Source organism: Eptatretus burgeri, chromosome 9 (genome assembly GCF_056783735.1).
Source record: "Eptatretus burgeri isolate ZD-2024b chromosome 9, Ebu_testis_v1, whole genome shotgun sequence".
In the NCBI taxonomy this organism is placed as follows: domain Eukaryota; kingdom Metazoa; phylum Chordata; class Myxini; order Myxiniformes; family Myxinidae; genus Eptatretus; species Eptatretus burgeri.
Window position 1 is genome coordinate 42,989,570 of NC_140969.1, and position 21,531 is coordinate 43,011,100.

General features: G+C 40.2%; 2 protein-coding genes across 14 annotated transcripts in view; one reads left to right on the plus strand and one right to left on the minus strand.

Annotated features, from left to right (window-relative positions):
- The window catches only part of LOC147020022 (neurexin-1-like), a 1,432,118-nt gene that overhangs the window by 517,307 nt on the left and 893,280 nt on the right, over nt 1–21,531 (minus strand). The gene's annotated exons all lie outside the window — the stretch shown is intronic.
- LOC147020024 (uncharacterized) lies at nt 15,954–18,351 on the plus strand. Its single transcript, XM_085894964.1, has 3 exons — nt 15,954–16,875; nt 16,973–17,149; nt 17,247–18,351. The coding sequence occupies exons 1-3, from the start codon at nt 16,783–16,785 to the stop codon at nt 18,264–18,266; spliced, it is 1,290 nt and encodes a 429-aa protein (XP_085751090.1). The 5' UTR covers nt 15,954–16,782; the 3' UTR covers nt 18,267–18,351.

Consider the following 21,531-nt stretch of genomic DNA (forward strand, 5'->3'; position numbering starts at 1 on the left):
CACCTGAGGTATATCCTATGCACCACTCTTCTCCATTTTCAAGCTGCCACTGGAGAAAGAGGATGCCTAGTCATTCAGGATGAGTTTCATCAAATTATTGCCTACGAAAACTTTCTCGGCAAACTTGACTCCCTTGTCTGGCGAGTTCAGGTGGAGTTCGGACTCAGCGACCACCAGCAACTGGAACGGGCCACGCTCCTTAACCAGTACACCAGGTTCTACATTAAAATCATCGCGAAGACTATCAAGCACTCCATCACAACTGTCAGAGGGAAGTACATTTGTTTGTCTGTCGCGTCGAGATGTCGGTTAACGCCGATACTTCAGAGCTGACCTGCACTGATTGCGGAAAGGTCTGAGAGTTGATAGGAACCATCTTCGATAAAGAACAGTTATACTACCAGGAGGGGCAAAAGGTCAAATTGGGATCATTCAACCCGAATCACTACTTTCAGTTCTGGATGGACCACATCTTAGCTCGAGAGCCGGAGGAGGAGCTCGGAGATAAAGATGACCCCAATAATACTTATGGAGAAAAACTCCTGGAGCAACTCAGGGAAATCATTTGGCATGACGAGAAAAACCATCGCCTACTCACAGTTAATATAATGACATCCGAGCAATGCTGAAAGAAATCAGGCGAACGGATCTGAATAAAAACTCCCCTCTTATTATGCGATGTCTCTTGGGTATTTGCCCCACGCAGCTTCCTGAATTTATATGCCAACAGGAAAAACATCTTTTCACGGAAGCCATCAAAATTTGGGCTGACCGGGTCAACCCACCAGGCGGATGAACCGCCGCTATTGCCCTTACTACATATTCAAGATCATTGATGCAATTCTTCCCGAAGATACTGATCCGTTAATGGCTGCAGATCCCACAGAAGTGAAGGAGCTCCGGCGGGTCTTCGACTACATACACATGCAGGGACGGGCTACCCTCGATAAATGCGACATGGAGTGTAAAAAAAAAGTTTGGAGCTTCCTGAGAGAGTCGACTGCCACTAACCGGGAAAAAGCCCAGCAGCACCAGCTACTCGAAATTCTCATGGCAGTTGAAGGCAGCGACTGGATCATACTCTGTCGTAAAGTTTGTTTTCTCTAATTTTTGAGCATAAAACGAACTCAAGATTTCTTCGCCATACAGCTCATATAATTTATAAGTCCAGAGTACTGTGTTGAGCACATCAACAATTTTGAATAACTCATTCGTCCATCTCTTATTATACCCCTTCTCAAAATGTGATTTTCCATCAGTGTATTCATACGATATCGCCAACTCTAAACTTTGGTTTCCTCAGATTAATTTCTTGTCCATATTTTAATTTTGCGAATGGTTCTGATGGTTTCGATTTTGTTCTAGACTGAACTGTGTCATTGTAAGCATCTACAACATCTTGTATGATAGAACCCCATTTTTTAGGCCAAAGTGAGCAAACTTTTTGTGCAATCTCTCCTTCAAAGTACGATTAAAACGCTCAATGACAACAGCCTTTCCTTCATTAAAGGTACTGTACAATGTAATACCATGGACCTTCAGAAAATCCATAAATATTCTATTATTGAACTCTGTTCCCTCATCAGTCAATAATTTCTTTGGCTTCCTTTTACTTTTACTAAATATTCCATTGAAGGCTAACATAATAGTACTTCCCCTTTTGTTTTTCAAAGGAACAACCCACACATATCTACTCCTCAAATCAATAACGGTAAAGGCATATTTATATAATATCCCCTATCATTATTAAGTTCAATCAAGTCAGCGGAACAAATGTAATCAACCTCCTTAGAATACTCACACCTTCCTTCTTTTCAACTTTGTAATCATTGGTTTACTTAATTCATCGGCTAATTGCTCTTCAGGCTTAATGGCATCAATATTTTTTGCTCCGTTAATCTGGAAACACCAAGTCCCAGTCTTAATTTAGCACTTATCATCTTCATGATAAATCTATCAACTTTCTCTCTCAACATTGGATTTCATATCAAAGATAAATTCTACAACATTTCATATCGGCTTGTGTTTCTCATCTAAAGCAGTGCTATCGCCATAATCAATATCGTGTTTCATACACACTTCATCAACCGTATTTTTGGGTCTGCTCCAAGGTTTAGGATTGTCAGTTTTGTCTAATCTCTTATCCAGGTTTGTGCCAGGACCACAGAACAAATACCCTGGAAGATGTAGTTCTCTGGGTATCCCAGTCATTGTAAATTTACTTCCTGGTAGCAATTTTTGGATATCTCCTCCACTTTTCTGCTTAGAAATGAATTAACTCTTTCGGTCCACACACTGTACATATCCCTTTCTGGTTTACTCTATTATTTTTTACTTTTTAGAATACAGATATCTCTTGGCTCAGTTTTCTTTCTGCACTTGGCAAAATGAATCATTCTATTTTAACTCAAACAGATTATAAGAAGCTTTTTCACTTTCAACATAAACATTTGGATCTTCACTTTGCAAAAGCGGATTATACGAAGTGGCATTTTCGATGTAATTCTTATAGAATATTGTTTCTTCACCAGTCTTCTTCCCTCTCATCACCATCACCCCCTTAGAATGTCATATATGTCATCTTCCCTCTCATCACCTAGTATGTCATATATGTATTCGTCTGGATTTGTCGATATTCCTGCATCTGTAAATATTTTCTTGCGAATGGGGATCCAGTAAAATTTATTGACCCTTTCGAAAAGAACTCCTTGTTTTTCTAATTTTAATACCATTTGTTTCTTTAATATTTTCATTAAATCCATATTTGTAGGTCGAGCAATACCAGGGTAAAACCACTCAGTATTTGAGAATGGTCCATTCTCATGTAGTGGAGTATATTTCTTAAAATATCAAATGCCTTTTTCTCACAAGTATCCTTGGATACAAGAATTATAATTTCATTGAAGCGTTCCCTCAATTCCTGCCATGTATTGTATATATATATATATATATATATATATATATATATATATATATATATATATATATATATATATATATATATATATATATATATATATATACTAAATATATGCATATAGAATTACATATATATATATATATATATATATATATATATATATATATATATATATATGTATATATATAACATTATATTTCAGAAACATACGAAATATTTAGATGAAAAGAACTAACAACACCCCATCTTCCCATCATCATATCGGTTTGTAAACCCTTACTTATTACATGCAACTGTCTTATTTTTGAAATCAAAATATAAACCAAAGCGAGGCTTTCATAGACTCTGTTCCGATTAAATTCTTTTATTCGTTGTTTGCAAATGTGCTTCCACAAATCTCAATATCTTCGCTGAGCGGATAAATCTTCCTTGTAAGAATGTTTCAATTGTTCAAGATCTTGTAGGTCTATTGAAAATGAACAATTATACCCTAAATCAGGCATATTGTATTCCCAAGGTGCTGCTCTCATATGGACTACATGACCTTGTTTTTAAATTTCGACTTTTATTGGAACATTGAACAAAGCAGCACTCGGTATTGTTGATGTTATTTCTGTATTCGTTGAATAAACAGCCATTTTGTTTATGGCAAGGTGTTGTGCCAAATAATTTATGCTTATGTTGAGGTGTTTTGCCAAATCATTTAATCTCACCAAGTCTTTATCATCTTCATCTATTGGACTCATATAATTGGTTAATTTATAAGAATTCGGCATATCAATATTCTGTGTAATACGACATTTCTGGAGCTCTGCCAGTGCTTTTGTGTTATAATTGGGCAAGTCAATATCCTACTCTTGCGACACACCGAAGGTAGATCCATCCTTTCCAACATATGTCATCTTTATCATAGCAGATTTAAAATGGTGCCATAAAAATCCCCGCTGTTGTGAGATGAAACAATACATACAAGCATAATTGTCCACAACATTTTGACTCGATGGCTTGTGTTTGAAACATCGAATAAACATATTCCCTTAAAATTTTTACAACGTCAATAGGTGGTGGAAGGCCATAACTGTCAAAGTAATATTTAGCAGCCTTATCATTAAAATACATACCCAATGAGAACCATTCCCACTACCATCTTCAAAATTCATAATAACATTCTTGGTATCATCGGGCAAACTCAATAATTTCTCTTTCATGCAGATTACTACATCAATTTTCAGCCTTTCACAATATTTCTGAAGATCTAAATTTGAGGCTGTATTTTTCCCAAATTCTTTAAACCACTCGCTGATACTCATGCTTATTTATAAGATACAATCCATTACCTCTTTTTGTAACTTTAACACCAGCTTGTGCAATAGAAGAAAGCATATCTCCAACTCATAATCGAGCTTTATCTGGAAAGCTTTCAAGCTTTTGAGCAAAATCTACAATCACACCGCTACCTGCAGCAATTTGTTTCTCAATCTCTGTTATGTCTTTTCAGCTCTTTTTGAGCGTGTAGTTGAGCTTTCCTTTCATTACTGCCGATAAAATCCCACCCCTCAAGGCTCCCGCAGCACCAAGACCCACCAGTAAAATGGGAAGGGATATAATAAAACCTCCACTTATCTCCCTTATTGAATATTTCTTCAACATAGGTTTTGTATTTTTACTCATAGCCGACCAGTATCATATAAGGTTTCCACTTGTTCTCTCGTGAGTAAAACATCAATTCTTACAGCTCCTTTTCTTGGAATTGTATCATCATTGATATCACAAGGTTTTAGATTTTGAATGCATCATTTTAGTTTATCGAAGTTGCTTTGAGTAACATAGACTCCCGTTGGTACTTTGCCACTCCTCATCTTATTTAATTGCCAACAAACAATTAAGTAATATTAACCATCATGACATTTTGTGCATTAATCACCATATCAGTTTCACCCAAAAGCAAACAATATGTATCAACTTCTTCGCTCTCTCCTCTTTCAATGTGCAGGGAAGTATCCACTCTATTGGACTTTAGAGTTTCCTTTTGAGAACTCAGGCCAATCGCATCGATTGTAGAACGCTTTTTAAACGCAACCATACCAAAAATGAGCTCTTTATTTCCATTACTTTCACACACATTTTGGTAAGACTTGAAGGCTTCAGCAAAATCATTTTTATCCCAAACAATTTCCAATCTATCTCGTGGGTAAACTGTTCCATCCAGAGAAACTCGAAGTTGTTTCACCTTATCATTTACAGCCAATGTGTTGTTCTTATCAATCGCGTTATCTCCATCTGGTTCCTTAAATATGAGCCATAAGTATCGCGGATTTCCTTCCAGAACACCCAAATTCAAAGTGTAGGTAGTTTGGTTCAGTTTAATGTGTTGGAATCTCCTTTTCAGGTATAATACATTCAGCAGCTTCTTTGACTTAAGTCTTCCTTTCAACATCTCCTCCGTTTTCAGATTAGGAGTATGTTCACTGGTATACCAACACAGTTCATTAATAATGAATTTATTGTTATCACCAAAAGCATGCGCAACACCAAAAAGCACTCTGTTTTCATTGTTATTTCTCTGTAGTTGAAATCTAATTTTAAGTCCATACAGAACGTTATCACAATCACAGAATCCAATTATTCCTTTAAGAGGAACTGGCATGGTAGAACTATTCTCTGTTTTTGATTCATCATTAAACATTGACTATCTTTGATTATAGCCTTTGTCAGTGTTTATTCCCATAGCTATATTAGGGATTAAACCTTCAACAGCCTTCTTGCCCATTCTTTCACAAAACGAATATAGGGTAAATTTCATCATTTCTGATGGGGCAGAGACATAATCAACTGCTTCAACTTATTGTGTTCCAATATACAAAAAACACTGTCAAACATTTTCCAGAAGAAATCATTTACGAGTGTGGCGCTTGTGGTATTCACAGCCTTAGTGAATGTAAATTTATACAATAAGAAACTATCTGTTAGCTTCAAGTAGGTTTGTTGATTATTTATTTCAAAACTTTTTGTTCCGTTTGATTTCCAGTCTGTCCCTGTTATGGTATTTACCTTGTAATAGTCTTCCTTTTTGGTAGAGTTTGAGATGATGATGGTATCATCCAAATCATATATACTATCAATCACTTCCATACTTGTGTATATTTAGTAATACAAAAATTTTACGCTAAACCTTTTGAAATCCTGATTCCAATATGTGGGTAATTTTTTGTTTTTTTGGGGGGATAGTTGAGTTTTACCTTTCATAATTTCTTTGATAGCCTGTAATTTACGAGATTCCTTCTGAGCATCTTTCACACTCTTTATAGCACTCGCAACATTTCCCACAGCGGAAGCGGTTGAACCTATGAGGTCCATATGTTTAAGAATTGTTGAACCAATGCCCATGAAGAATATTCATTATTCCATCTCCACTTCAAAAATTTTCTCCAACACCAGGTTGCCTTTTAGGTTTTAGTATCCTCCACCAATATAAATACCTTTATCCTGGGGATTGTTTGAAGAACGGCATGGGTGAAGGTTTATACCCTCTTCTTCAGTAATTATTTTATATTTCTTCAGCTCATGCTTCCTCACAGTTGGCATTATATATATATATATATATATATATATATATATATATATATATATATATATATATATATATATATATATATATATATATATATATATATATATGACTACGGAAGTTCTCATAAGTGAATTCTGATGGATATAATTTCTCCATTGAAGGAAATCAGGCGATTACTTTGGTCGGTGATTCGAAAATTTACTCTGTTGATGGTTTTAGCTGATACAGGCAGATAAACAAGGTTTTTCGGTTCCATGTTGAATTTATATCCAATGGGGGTTGAGTATGCACTGAAGGAGAATATTGCATTTGTTATTTTACTGTCGTTGTAAGCCCCATCAACCAAATCACACTCAATCAATACAAAATTTAAATCTGAAGATATTTGGATAGTATCATCGCTGTAATAAAGTCCGTTTGTTTCAATCTTCTTTGAGGAGAAACCCAATAATTCTCTGAATGAATTTCTGATGGTGAAATCAACTTTGTAACTGAATGTTTGATTTTGAAGTCTGTTTTTGGACACCAATTGTTATATTTCTTGAGGTCAACCCCTTGTTTCTTCAGAAGGTACACAATTTCAGAAGATATTTGAGAAATCTCATATGCTCCGGGTGGAATTGTTTTCGTTTTATACCCGCTTTCCGGATTATAACTGAACTTGTTTTTCTCTGTGATATTGAACAGGTTATTATAAGTTTCCATTGACAATCGTGAATCTTCGTATTCTTTTGTAAGGTCAAGTTGTAGTGGGTATGGAAAAAAAGCCGTGTGATCACACGTTGTGAAGTTAAAGCTTAAGATCGTGCTTCTCATTGTATATCGGATAAAATATCTTTGTATTGGCATTTATCAATTTTTTTTAAATTCATCAACTGGTCTAAAATAGCTGAAGCCTCATTAAAGCAATTGTTGTTTCCAGCATTCTTACTATCTAATAGTAATAGCAGTCGATTAACTAGCTGTGCTGGGTCACTTGGAAGAAAACTAACACCTGAACCTGAACCAAGCTTACTTAAAGCATCAATAATATGTTTTTCCTTCTCATTCTTCTTTGTTCTCCCTGCAACATAAACCCCTTAGCCAAGTGAGTCCAGTAAATCAATGTAAACTCCATCATCCTCATTCTTCAAATTCAACGGTTCAGCAAAATAAGTTGAATCATGATACCCATCTTTTGTTCAAAGAAACATTAATCATGGAGTTCATTTAACATTTGATTGAGCAGAGATTAGGAATGCCAATTTATCATTGAACATCAATTCCTTCTGTTTGTCAAAATATAATATTGCTAGTTCTCTGTTGGAATAAGACCTGCTATGTTTTTTGAATCCGCTGAATATTCATTGTTTTGAAGAGCTCTCACAACATAATTGGGAGGTCGATTTGCCTCCTACAGTTGTTTAAACAATCCCTCATCATCATCTTCTAATTCTCTTATATTTAAGTTCTTGCTCAATTGATCAAAAGTTTGACCAAAAAAATATTTTATCATTTGAAGTTTTTTGGGGGTGTATTCTTTTGAAGGAATTGTGGAAACCCCCCGTTTCTAGCATTTTTTGTTGAGAAGCTTTCAGAATCAGTTTAAAATATTTATCTTGTTTTCTTACAAACGCTTCTTCACCCGTTATTTTTTTGCCTCCGTTTCTTCCGGGGAAACCCACCTTTGATGTTCCTTAAATCTTCTTGCTCGTTCTTGCGCATCCATCTATTTATTGGAAAATATCATAAAGGATCTCATCTTCTTTAACATTGAGATAATGATATTTGCTCTTTGTGTGTGCTTCATACTATTGAACAGTTATCTCTCCAAAAATTATGTGCATCTCTCATGTTTAGTTTGAAGAGTATGAAGGTATTTGCATTATTTCTTATTGAGCAATGCGGAAGTTTAAGGTACGCCTGTGATAGATAAATACAATTACAAGAGGAATGTCTTAGCTATCCATTTCCGTTTGTTATATTTATTTATTTATTTAAACAATCATCGGATGTAACAAGGTTCTTTTGTGATTTCTCCAAATTTTGTGGTGAGGATATGTCATCGCGAAGAAAATAAGATACTGGGGGGTTTGATTTCTTTTTATTTTGGGTTTGGCAAAAAAGCTGTACGACATCTTCGATGTTATAATAATTTAGCTTGTTTTGAAGTTTGAACAAACAGTTGATGTCTTCATTTTGAAGACCTGTATTGATACCTTGTGAGCAGTTGATATTTGGGTTGAAAGCTTGACTTTGTGAAAATTCTTAAATTGTAATCTAAGAAGCTGAGAGTAAGGAGCATCTTTAAAGGCAAATAAGTTTTCCCACATCCGTGAGGCGTGAGGGAAGGGAATGGGAAGGCAGTGCAAGGGGGAGGGAATGGGAAAGCAGCACAAGAAGAGAGAAACGGGAGGCAGCGCGAGGGGAGAGAAAGGTGAGGCAGCGCGAGGGGAGAGAAAGGGTGGGCAGCATGAAGGGAGGGAATGGGAAGGCAGCATGAGGGCAGGGGATGGGAAGGTAGCGTGAGGGGAGAGAAAGGGAAAGCAGCATGAGGGAAGGGAATGGGAAGGCAGCGTGAGAACAGGGAATGGGAAGGCAGTGTGAAGAGAGGGATTGGGAAGGAAGCGTGAAGGAAAGTGAAGGCAGCACAAGGGAATAGCATGGGAAAGCAGTTTGAGGGGAGGGAATGGGAAGACAGTGTACCAGAGCATTACCAGGGTGATAAAATATGTCCAAACAGCAGCGTTTTCTTTCCAACCATCATGTTCAATATAAAACTAGGCGGTAACATTTAAAAATCAAAACTAATGCTATTTGGAAAAGGCCTGCCTGCATGCAGCCCCCCCCTCCCCCTTACACACACACATTCCTCCAACCTCCTCGGGGTATATACTAAATGAGCACCCTCACCGGCAATTTGTTCAATGTTTCACTCACACACATGCACGGATTACCCCACACCCACACTGCACAGTGGCATGTCCCGTGTGGCTTCGAGGCTTCGGCGCTGCAGAAGTACATGGTTCACGAGATGGTCGCATAACTTCATCCACAGCACCACGCACCACGGGCCCAAGTTCGAGTTCAGATCGCACACCCGCGAAACCCGCACACGGCACACATGAAATGAAGAACAGGCACGCACACACCCCATGGAGAATCATTTGTTCCCATTTCTACCACATCCATGTGTGCTGTCAAGATGCCTCTTCGCTTACAGAAACTCCTGACTATTAATATTGTTACGGATCTGGAAACAATTTGCATTCAACATACAGATGTCCCAAAAGTCAGTGATGTCGTTAAGTATGTGTGTAGTCAGATCCCTTTCCTTTTGTCTTGTGGGAGAATCAAAGGTGTGAGTTGCGATTTCTTTTTAGTTAGGTTATTAAATCTTTACATCCAATGAACAACCAACAACCATTCCATTCCCCATCACGATCCACTATCCACCCGCTGTCTACAAGCACTCTGACTTGCCAAGGCAGGGTCTTGCAGCCGTTCCTTGCCGCTTCCACCAACGTGCCTTCCACAAACCTTGTCACTCTTGCACGGCGGCCTGTGCAACATTGATACTGCTACTCGTCAAGTATGAACCCGCGTGGAAGACTGGTTGGGGTTTCCCGGCAGCGGCCGTTGCAGCGTTGATACTGTTACTCGTCGAGTGTGGGGCTGCGTGGAGGAGTGGCTGGGGTTTCCCGGCAGGGGCCAAGGCCCCGCCCTGGAAAGGTGGGCCATAGGACCTGTCCAATCAGAGGCGGACAGCGAGGTGTGTTCACCAAGGCCCCTCCCCGCTGAGGGAGGTCCAGAAATTCCCGAGCACATTCTGAGGCAGGTGGTATTTTTGAGGTCTTGGAGGGTCTTTTTGAGGTCTTGGAGAGTCTCTTTGAGGTCTTGGAGAGTCTTTAAAAAGTTCTTTTGAAGAGTTTTTGGTGGGCGTTGGGGCGGCGAACGTGCCTCTGCTGGCCTCTTCTTGAATTGGTCCAGCATGGTTCGGATCTGAGTTTAGGCGGGGTTTTATCCCCGATAATCCGTTCATTCCAGCCGGCATGGCTTTGGCAGTTTCCACTCGGCTGCACTCGAACCGGAGTTGGTAGTTGGTAGTTAGAACTCTACCGCAGTCGGTAGAGTGACCCGGTTCGAACAAGACGTGCCAATGACGTGGTTTCTACGGTAGTCGAAATCGCGTAGTTAATTAGGTAAATTGGTTATAGACAAATAGAACCTACACTACGCGGTTGAGATATTGGCAACCACAGTCGGTGAAACGATCCGCCGGCTCGCGGCGTTATCCAAGCGATAGCCTACAATTCCGGGGAGTTTGGTGGGAGACAATGCAAACCTCCCCCACCGAGTGGTCATTCTCACCACCGACCCGCTGCCCACAACAGTTTGGTAGTCAGGAGTGCGATTCGAACCCCACGCCTCCACAAAGAAATTTACAGGACACCAAACACAACAGTTTGGTGTCTGGAGCGGGATTCGAACCCCTCCGCTTCCATAGAGAAAATTACGGGATTCGGACCAGGGGTGTGCTTGGACCACCCCCCACCCCCCAACCTTCCCTCCAAAATTAAGAGCATCCAAATTTTAACAATTCTCAGCACGGACCATGGCAGACCAAGACAGACTGGTACAGGTGTGTTCAGAATTAACGTTAGAAGAACCCATGGTTCAAGATGACACCTTGCAGGAAGACCCTCCCCTGCAATCAAACCCAGAGGTAACATTGGGGGCGGAAGCGGCAATGCATGAGGCTTCGCCGGGGTCATTTGACATGAGCCAGATGGTGGAGATGATAAGTCAAGCACTGAGAGGCGATATGCAAACACTGAGAGGTGAAATGCAGAGCATGGGAATAAACATGGAAAACCGAATGGATGTGAATATCAAATGCTGAAAGCGGGTCAGGAAGAAATGAAGGCGGGTCAGGAGGAAATGAAGGCAGGTCAGGAGGAAATGAAGGTGGAGCAGTTAAAGGTAAAGGTTGAAATCCAGGCCATGGATTGGAAAATGGCACCTGCACGTGGAGGAATGACCGAGTCGAGGAGGGGGGGGGTGTAACGGCTGTTCGGATCGCGATGGAGACGGGCAAGGTCGAGGTGATGAGTGACGTTACGATAGTCGCGAGTGAAACCTGTAAGCTCGGGCAGGTAGAGACGGAGAACCAGGAATTGGGCATAATAAAAGAGACGCAAGAATTACAAGAGGGAGATTAATTGCACGATACTAAAGAGGGGAACACACATAGAACTAGAAAGGAACATTGAGGTTGAGCTTGGGGAATGTGTTGCGACCCAATGCGAGAGTCAGTTTAACCTCCCACAGGAACGAGGGGAGACGGTATGCTCCCTCGAGGCAGGCCGTGACGAGGTGAGTCCGGTAAGGCCATACGAGGTTGAGCGGGTGCATGGTGCGATTGAGCACATGCCGAGCTTGGGGGTATAGAAACCCCGGGATCTCTTGTATTAACCCAAACACCCGATGTGAATGTCCAGAGTGTGTGATAGAATGTGTGTGCACGTGCAAAAACGGGACACGGACCGATCCAGACGGGAGACGCGGGTCGTGTAACGGACAGGTTGATTTGGGAGACCACGTCGGCTCCACGGGACGTTATGTGCGAGGTCCGTTTCGTATTTTGTGAGCGGCCTCGGTGCGCACGACTCCGGATTCTGAAGCCGGCGCGGAAACGTCCCGTGATTGGAACGAGACCATCACCTGGATGGTTAAAATGGCGACAAAGTGAATGGTGTGAATTTGGAAAGCACGTGGCCCCATGTGACCACGTGTACGGAGGCCAACGTGACGCATGGAGCGAGTCTCGGGGATGACACAGCCAGTTCGGTCTGCGTGGCAAGCTTCGCAGGGCGGTTCGTGTGCGAGTGACGTCGGCGGAGATTGGCTCGGAGAGTTTTTGGTGGGAGTTGAGGCGGCGAACGTGCCTCTGCTGGCCCTCTATGAGGAAGGGAAGAGCGACCCCGACCCCCCTCCCTGGACCCCGGCCATTCACCACCCGAGCTCCACCACGAACCTCGAGACCCACACGTGCGACTGGGGACCAAACAAGCGACCATTGTCCGGTGCCGCATCGCGGAGCACAACCTTCCTCCGACGGTCATATACACCATCGAACTCTGGCCCCCAGCTTGTCTCTCTCCATGAATGCGAGGGTCCAATAAAGACTCTGGGTTTCTTTTCATTGTGTGTGTGTGTGTGTGTGTGTGTGTGTGTGTGTGTGTGTGTGTGTGTGTGTGTGTGTGTGTGTGTGTGTGTGTGTGTGTGTGTGTGTGTGTGTGTGTGTGTGTGTGTGTGTGTGTGTGTGTGTGTGTGTGTGTTTGCGTGTGGGCCAGTCTTTAAGTAGAACTGAATAAGTGTTTTTGGATCATTGAAAATACTTCTTGCATATTCGCGTTAAGTCTTGCTTTATGTCTTCATTTACTATAAATAAAACTTGTTAGAAATGTTCCCAGTTTGTTTCTGTCCCTTCTTGAATTGGTCCAGCATGGTTCCGATCTGAGTTTAGGCGGGGTTTTATCCCCGATAATCCGTTCATTCCAGCCGGCATGGCTTTGGCAGTTTCCGCTCGGCTGCACCCGAACTGGAGTTGGAAGTCGGTAGTTGGAACTCTACCGCAGTCGGTAGAATGACCCGGTTCGAGCAAGACGTGCCGATGGCGTGGTTTCCACGGGAGTCGAAATCACGTAGTTAATTAGGTAAATTGGTTATAGACAAATAGACCTTATGCTATGCGATTGAAATACTGGCATCTACGGTCGGTTAGACGACCCGCCGGCTCGCGGAGTTATCCGAGCGATGGCCTACAATTCCGTGGAGTTTGGCGGGAGACGACGCAAGCTTTCCCCACCGAGTGGTCGTTCTCGCCACCGACCCCCGGCCGACAACAATATATTGGCAGAACTATAATAGCATGTATATATTAATATTTTGTAATGTTAGCAAATTGCCCAAAACAAAAAAAGGAAACTGCAGATGTAATTGCTGAAAAAAGGACCCTGTGGACTGTGCCATCATGGATTGCAAAAGCAGGTTATGAAGCATGGCGTTTAACTCAATTAAGTCACACTTTCTGCACATTCCATAATCTTTTCGTCACTCAACATAATCGTCTGAACAGGAGAAAAAGTTAAGTTTAATGTTTTGCTTAAATAAATATACTAAGTTATAAAAATTGCAAATTTGTTAAAATTTTCGGATTTCACTCGAAATTGATAATTATTTTTCTACCAAATTGGATTCTCAAATCCGACATAATATTTTGATTATAAACAATAATTAGTCCGTGAGAGTACATCGTGTTTCCAAATCGAGGCATGTTTGAATAGGCTGAGCCAAATGGCAAATTAGGACCCCAATCAATGTGAGCGAGGAGTCAAAGGGTGTCCAAGGATATGCCTGATAAAGGATATAATTAAATATGGCCGTTAATTATCTTCAAAAGGGGTGTTTTAAAAAACAAAAAAACACCCAATTTTCACTCGTGCACTTCCTTGGCGTTTTCTTCATATTGTTACGGCTGTGGAAATTCGCAATACACCATAAAGGGTCCTGAGATCAGTTATGACGATAAGTATATGTGTACTGTAGTTAGATTTCCCCACCGTTGTTTAGAGGGTATTTCCGTGTTCACAGGGCTGCAATCCTTTGAGTTAGCCGTTTTTCTTTTCTCTATCATTATTTTGGACCAATCATCCCCCAACAATCAAATCGCCACCACCAACATCATTCCCAAACAACTACAACTCAAACACCACCACCTTCGCCTCTTTACCTCCACAACTCCACCCTGCAAACATCGCTTCACCGCCATTCTCAAACGACGCTCGCCAGCAACCAAATCGCCACCACCAACACCCTTCCCAAACCACCACAGCAAACTCCCACCACCTTCGCCTTTCTACCAAACGTCGTGCCATGGGTTGTGAATGGGTTCCTTTAGCCTCCAAAAACGGATCAGGAATGATTCACACCCACTTTTCTTCCATCCAATGGCTGAGCATCAGGTGGTGTAGCCCCGCCTCCAAACCTGCTGTGATCCACAAACTTGCATGTGTGCTCCTCCCCCGGCCTATATAAGCGCGAGCACAACACAGCTCGTGGCAGATTGTGGCAGTCTGGAGAGTCGGGAGACGGGGCAGTCAAGTCGAGTGCAGTGTCAGTGGAGCAGTGGCGGCAGTCAAGTCGGGTCGGTGGAGTGGCAGTCTGGAGGGGTTGGAGAACCGGACGGAGTTCGAAGAGGCAGACGGCGGCAGTGTCCGTGCGGCAGTGCTGGTGGGGCAGAGTCGGGAGACGGAGCTCGAAGCAGACGGGAAAGGCAGACGGGGCCGAACACCGGAGAGAGCTCACGGGCCACGACAGGGGCACGGAGCCAGGCTCAGCTACGCTGACATCGCGGCTTGCCCGCCATCGCGCCACGAGGGTGCGGGTAAGACCCTTCGGTCTCGTGGACTTGACCGCTCATCCAGGTTCCACGCACATTTGGTCCACGGACCTGTCCGCCACCCTTGCCTTTGAGGGTGGCTTTTTCCTTTGCTTTTGTGTAAGTGCATGTGTTGGCGCCGTCTTGTAAAGTAGACCTGTGTGAGTGACTGTGCATGTACATTCTCATTGCTCGTATTCGGTTGTAACTCTGCCTTTGCTTGCTTTCACTGTATACGTGCCTGAATTACTGTATGGCTGTAAAATACGTGCTTCTCTGAGTGTGCAATAAATGTGCTTGCCGAACTGTTCCCCGTTTCGCTGCGTCCTTTCCCTTGTTTGAAAGTTCCATCTTGCATCATGGAAGGAATTGGTAGAAGGGTGTAAGCACCCGGGAAATAATCATGTCCGTCGGGGCCAGTGATAACACCGCTCGGTTATCACTGAAGCACGGAACGGACCGCTAAAGCGGTTCGTGTCCTAGGCCGGCCAGCGGCGAGGTACGATTGCCCGGTTAACTACCCGCGCAGGTACTGAGGTAGGTCGAGTTTGGTGAACAACCCGACCCTGCGCGGGTGGCCGCTTGGCACGATTGTGGTGGGGTCGAAAGACCCACCCGTGACTAACTCCTGGCGGTAGCTCCAAGGAGGGTCACGACTGAATTGTCCGTTGCGGTGGGTGACGCGGTCGCGATTTGAGTTACGTGGCCGATCGCACGCCGGGCGGACCGAAATTTGTAACAATATGCATGCAAAGTTTCAGGTTCGTAGGTTTTATGGTTTTGCAGTTGTGGAGGAGACTAAAAACTGACACACACACACACACATACACACACAGCCTTTTTCGTGTGAATATATATATATATATATATATATATATATATATATATATATATATATATATATATATATATATATATATATATATATATGTAGGGTAAGAATACTGATTCTGGCTCACTTTTCCCCATGTAAATGAATGGGGGATTTTCAGCGATTTATATTTTTTTCCCTAAAAATAAATCCCCTTTTTATCCCAAGGTATATTTATTTGTCTCCCCTTTTAACTTGGAGGTTGAACCTCATTGAATTGAACACCTGGGGGTTGAACAGCTCACTCATTGAACCTATAAAGATTTGTTCATTCTCAAATTCCTTCAATAGTTTAATTTTCTTTGCACAATAATCCCCATCTAAAATATTGACAAACAAAACATTTGAATCTTTATATTTTTGAAGATACCCCATTTGTGCCATTACGAAATGATAAACTTCTCTTAATGCTCTTGTTTGACCACCTCCTGAGCCACAGGTTATTTTTTGTTAAGCCCCGCCCACTTTTCTTTAAGCCCCGCCCACTTTTGTTAAGCCCCGCCCACTTTCCACAAGGTATTCAATAAGCCCCGCCCACTTTTCTTTAAGCCCCGCCCACTTTTGCTAAGCCCCGCCCACTTTTGCTAAGCTCCGCCCACTTTTCATAAGGTATTTTTTCTAAGCCACGCCCACTTTTGCTAAGCTCCGCCCACTTTTCATGAGGTATTTTTTCTAAGCCACGCCCACTTTTCCTAAGCCCCGCCCACTTTTGCTAAGCTCCGCCCACTTTTCATAAGGTATTTTTTCTAAGCCACGCCCACTTTTCCTAAGCTCCGCCTACTTTTGTTAAGCCCCGCCCACTTACATCATTTCCAGTTCATCTCTGACTCACAAAGAAATCACTAGAAAATTACAGGATGTTATGGTTTTGAAAAATTTCCCAATGAAGGCTTGCCTAGGCTTGCCCAGGGAATTTCCAAAGGAAACCACACCCACCAGTCTTTCTCTATAAAAGCTTCAAACCCAGGCTCCATTTTAAACATTTGTTCTTGCTGGCAATGGTGTTCTGTGTGCTTGTCTCGAACTGTCTGTCTTCTATGGAACTAAACCTTCAAGTTGATGAACTGGATTCAAACCTCTTATCTATTGAGGTAAGATTTTTTATTTTCCTATTTTCAAACTTTGATTGAAGCATACTCATTTAATAATTAAATAACTTAATTAATACATTATTATTTTCTCTCACAGGAAATTGTATCTGAAATACAAAAAGAAAATACTGCTTTTGCTACAACTTGGAGGGAAATTGTTGGCTTGGTTGAAGACCTTGAGTGGGATGACTTTGGTGTTCCTTGGAACTCTCTGTCTTCTATGGAACTAAACCTTCAAGTTGATGAACTGGATTCAAACCTCTTATCTATTGAGGTAAGATTTTTTATTTTCCTATTTTCAAACTTTGATTGAAGCATACTCATTTAATAATTAAATAACTTAATTAATACATTATTATTTTCTCTCACAGGAAATTGTGTCTGAAATACGAAATGAAAATACTGCTTTTGCTACAACTTGGGGCGAAATTGTTGGCTTGGTTGAAGACCTTATGAGCGACCAAGACCCACAGAACGAGTTCGTCCTTGATGATCCAACCAAAGAGTTATACCTTGGAGACCAGCAAAATCCTGAAAAAGAGTTTTACAGCAATAGTACTCATTGTGAGTTATCAAGACAATACCCACTGAACAAGTTATACCTTGATGAGCCAGAATACAAGTTTTACCTTGGAGACTCACAAATTTTGAAAAAATCAGTAAATGAGTTCTGCCTTGATGGTTTAAATAACTACCTTGGAGACTCAGGAAAAGGGTTCTGCCAAGATGGTTCTAAATATGGGGCCTACCTTGGAGACTCACAAATTTTGAAAAAATCAGTAAATGAGTTCTGCCTTGATGGTTTAAATAACTACCTTGGAGACTCAGGAAAAGGGTTCTGCCAAGATGGTTCTAAATATGGGGCCTACCTTGGAGACTCACAAATTTTGAAAAAATCAGTAAATGAGTTATCCTTAAGAGACTTTGTAAGTTGGTTTTACTTTGAATACTTGAAATGTGGGTTCTGGATTGATAACTCACAATGTGATACATATCTTGGAAACTCAACGGGAATGTGGTTATACCTTGAAGACTTGGAAAGTTGGGTTTATGTTGGACACTTGAAACTTTTTTGGGGGCTTTTATTTATTTATTTATTTATTTATTATTATTATTATTTTATTTATTTATATTTTGGAGACTTTTGGAGTTGCTATCACTCTTTGGGATCTAAACCTATCGATGTAGTTCTTTGTCGGATGGTGCTTGATGGGAGCAAGATCAAGAAAGTTCTGGGAAGAAAGTGCAGGCTTACTCCCTCTTTCTACGTCATCAAACCTGAAAGCCTTAAAAGACAGAATTGGAAGAAGAGAAAAAAACAAAAAATATACATTGTTCGTTCTGGGAAGAAAGTGCAGGCTTACTCCCTCTTTCTACGTCATCAAACCTGAAAGCCTTAAAAGACAGAATTGGAAGAAGAAAAAAAAAAAACGTAAAAATATATATATATAGGTGGAAATCTCATTTTGAAAAAGACATTGTGTTGGGCGAGGATTGAGTTGGGGTTGAGATTTTGAATGTGAGGGTTGGGGTTGAGATTTTGAATGTGAGGGTTGGGACACACACACATACACATCAACAAACAAAAGTTAAGCCTTGACTATTCAGTTGAGGATTCTGTGTTTGGGGTTCACAGATCTAAGAACGTCCCCCTTGACACACATTATATACTGTTATACACCTCGGACTTGGCCCTCGAGTGTCCACAACGGTGTATAGTAGGAGGGAGTGAAGCGCCAACCTATTGCTCCCATTACACACACACACACAAACAAAAGTTAAACCTTGACTATTCAGTTGAGGATTCTGTGTTTGGGGTTCACAGATCTAAGAACGTCCCCCTTGACACACATTATATACTGTTATACACCTCGGACTTGGCCCTCGAGTGTCCACAAAGGTGTATTATCTGCTTAGTTTTGTCTTTTGTAATTCCTGTGAATAAAATGAACCTAAAATCTCTTCCCCTTCCAAATCATATATTTTATAAGTCCAAGGAACTGTATCTATTACATCAACAATTTTAAAAAGTTCTTTCGTCCATCGTTCAGTAAAACCCTTTTCAAAATGAGATTTCCACCTATATATTCTTACGATATCACCAACTTTGAACTTAGGTTTTCTGACATTAATCTCTTTTTCATATTTTAATTTTGTAAATGTTTCTGATGGCTTCATATTCGTTGACGTGTGAATCGTGTCATTATACTTATCCACAATATCCTGAATAAAAGATGACCATTGTTGTGAACCGAGTTGTGTGAATTTTTTATATAGTCTCTCTTTTAAGGTACGATTAAAACGTTCAACAACAACTGCCTTCCCTTCATTAAAGGTACTGTATAATGTAATACTGTTATTTTTTAGAAAATTCATAAATGTCTTGTTATAAAACTCTCTACCCTCATCAGTCCACAATTTCTTAGGTTTTCTCTTACTTTTATTAAATATCTGTTGAAAAGCTAACATAAGAGTATTACCTGTTTTGTTTTTTAAAGGGACAACCCACGCATATCTACTCCTCAAATCAATAACGGTTAAAGCATACTTGTACCCCTTATCATTATTGAGTTCAATCAAATCAGCAGACCAGATATAATCAACTTCCTTGGAATAAACTTTCCTTCTCTGAAACTTTGTGAATATTGGTTTATGTAATTCATCAGCTAATTGCTCTTCAGTCTTAATGGCATCATTAGAGCCTATAAGTTTTTGAATTTCCAAGTCCAAGTTTCAATTTAGCACTAATCATCTTCTTCACGATGAACCTATCAACTTTTTCTCTCAAGGTTGGATTTTGTATCAGAGACAAATTATACAACATTTCTCTATCGGCTTCATGCTTTTCTTCCAACGTTGTGGTATTCCCATAATCAATATCGTGTCTCATGCACACTTCATCAACTCTATTGATTGGTTTACTCCAGGATTTAGGATTGTCTGCCTCATCTAATCTTTTATCTAAGTTTGTGCCTGGACCACAGAAAGAATAACCTGGAAGATGTAATTCCCCTGGTATTCCAGTAGTTGTAAATTTACTTCCTGATAAAAACTTTTGTATATCTCCTCCGAGTTTGTGTTTGGAGATAAATTGATTTTTTTTTTGAACCACACACCGAACATATACCTTTTTGTATAACCCTGTTATTTTTACTTTTAATATATGAAATATTTTTAGTATTAGTTTTCTTTTTACATTTGAGACAATAACTCATTTATTTATGAGAAAAATTCCTGCAGAGTGCAAAAACCTTTTTAGTTTCCAACATGCACATTTGAATCTTAATTTTTAAAACATAAAGAATCCTTAGAAATGCCTTCACTCTCTCCTCCATTTATTTAAGAAAAAACTTGAATTAAAATCTATATCTTGTCGATGCTAATAGTCTTGTCGAAAGTATTGCAAATAGACTTGTCAATTCTTTGTTTTCCTCCTCGGTGGGTTGAGTTATTTTCTGTAATACCTCTATTCTTTTTGAATCTCACTGGTTTCCATATTTTGATATTTATTCATTCTCTCTCTTTCCTCCCTCTCTCTCTTCTCCTTTTCCTCCTTCTCTCTCTTCTCTCTTTCCTCCTTCTCTCTCTTCTCCTTTTCCTCCTTCTCTTTCTTCTCCCTCTCTCTCTTCTCTCTTTCCTCCCTCTCTCTATTCTCTCTTTCCTCCTTCTCTCTCTCCTCCTTCTCCTTTTCCTCCTCTTCCCTCTCTTCTTCAACTCCTTCCTCATCCCTTACTATACTTGAATCGTTTACACCCCATAGAATATTATACATATATTCATCAGGATTTCTTGTTATTCCTGTATCCAAAATAATTTTTTTACAACAGGATACCAATAAAATTTCTTTTGAATTTCTAAAAGAGCCTTACCTTTTCTTAACCTTATAATTTTTTCATTATTTAACATTCTAATTAAATCTAAAGTTGTTGGTTTATCAACATCAGCATAATGCCAATCTTTTATTGAAAATACCTCATTCTTATGTTGTAGAACATATTTATTAAAATACCGAATACCCTTTTCTTGAAGGTATGCTTGAACACAGAAATGATAATTTTCTTGAAGCCTTCTTGCTGTCATTTATGTATTAGAAATATATGTTAGAATAATATTATGGCACGAAACACCTCCCCATCTTCCCATAGTTAAATCATTTTGTATTTCCTTACTTATTATATATAATCCTGTTTTTTCTGTTTTCATGAGATAAACAAGGGCAAAACCATTATTATATTTACCCTTATTAAATTCTTTTATTTGTTGTTTACTAATCGTGGCTCCACAAAACTCATTCTCGATACCAAGTGGATAATATTCTTCCTTACGAGACTGATTTAATTGTTCCAGGTCTTCGAGGTTAATTTTAAATGACCAATTATACCCTAAATCATTCATATCATACCCCCATTGTTCTATTCTCATACAAACGATACGCCCTTCTTTATAAAAATTTATTTTAATTCGAACTGTGAATTCTGTATGACCTGGAGATAATATCAACACTTCTGTATCTTTAGAATACACAGCCGTTTTATTTAAGTATATATATTGTGATAAATCGCTTAATCTCACCAAGTCATTTGCGTCAGTCGGGCTTGGATAATTTTTTAATTTATAAGCATTTTTCATGTTAATATTTTTGTTTATATTATATTT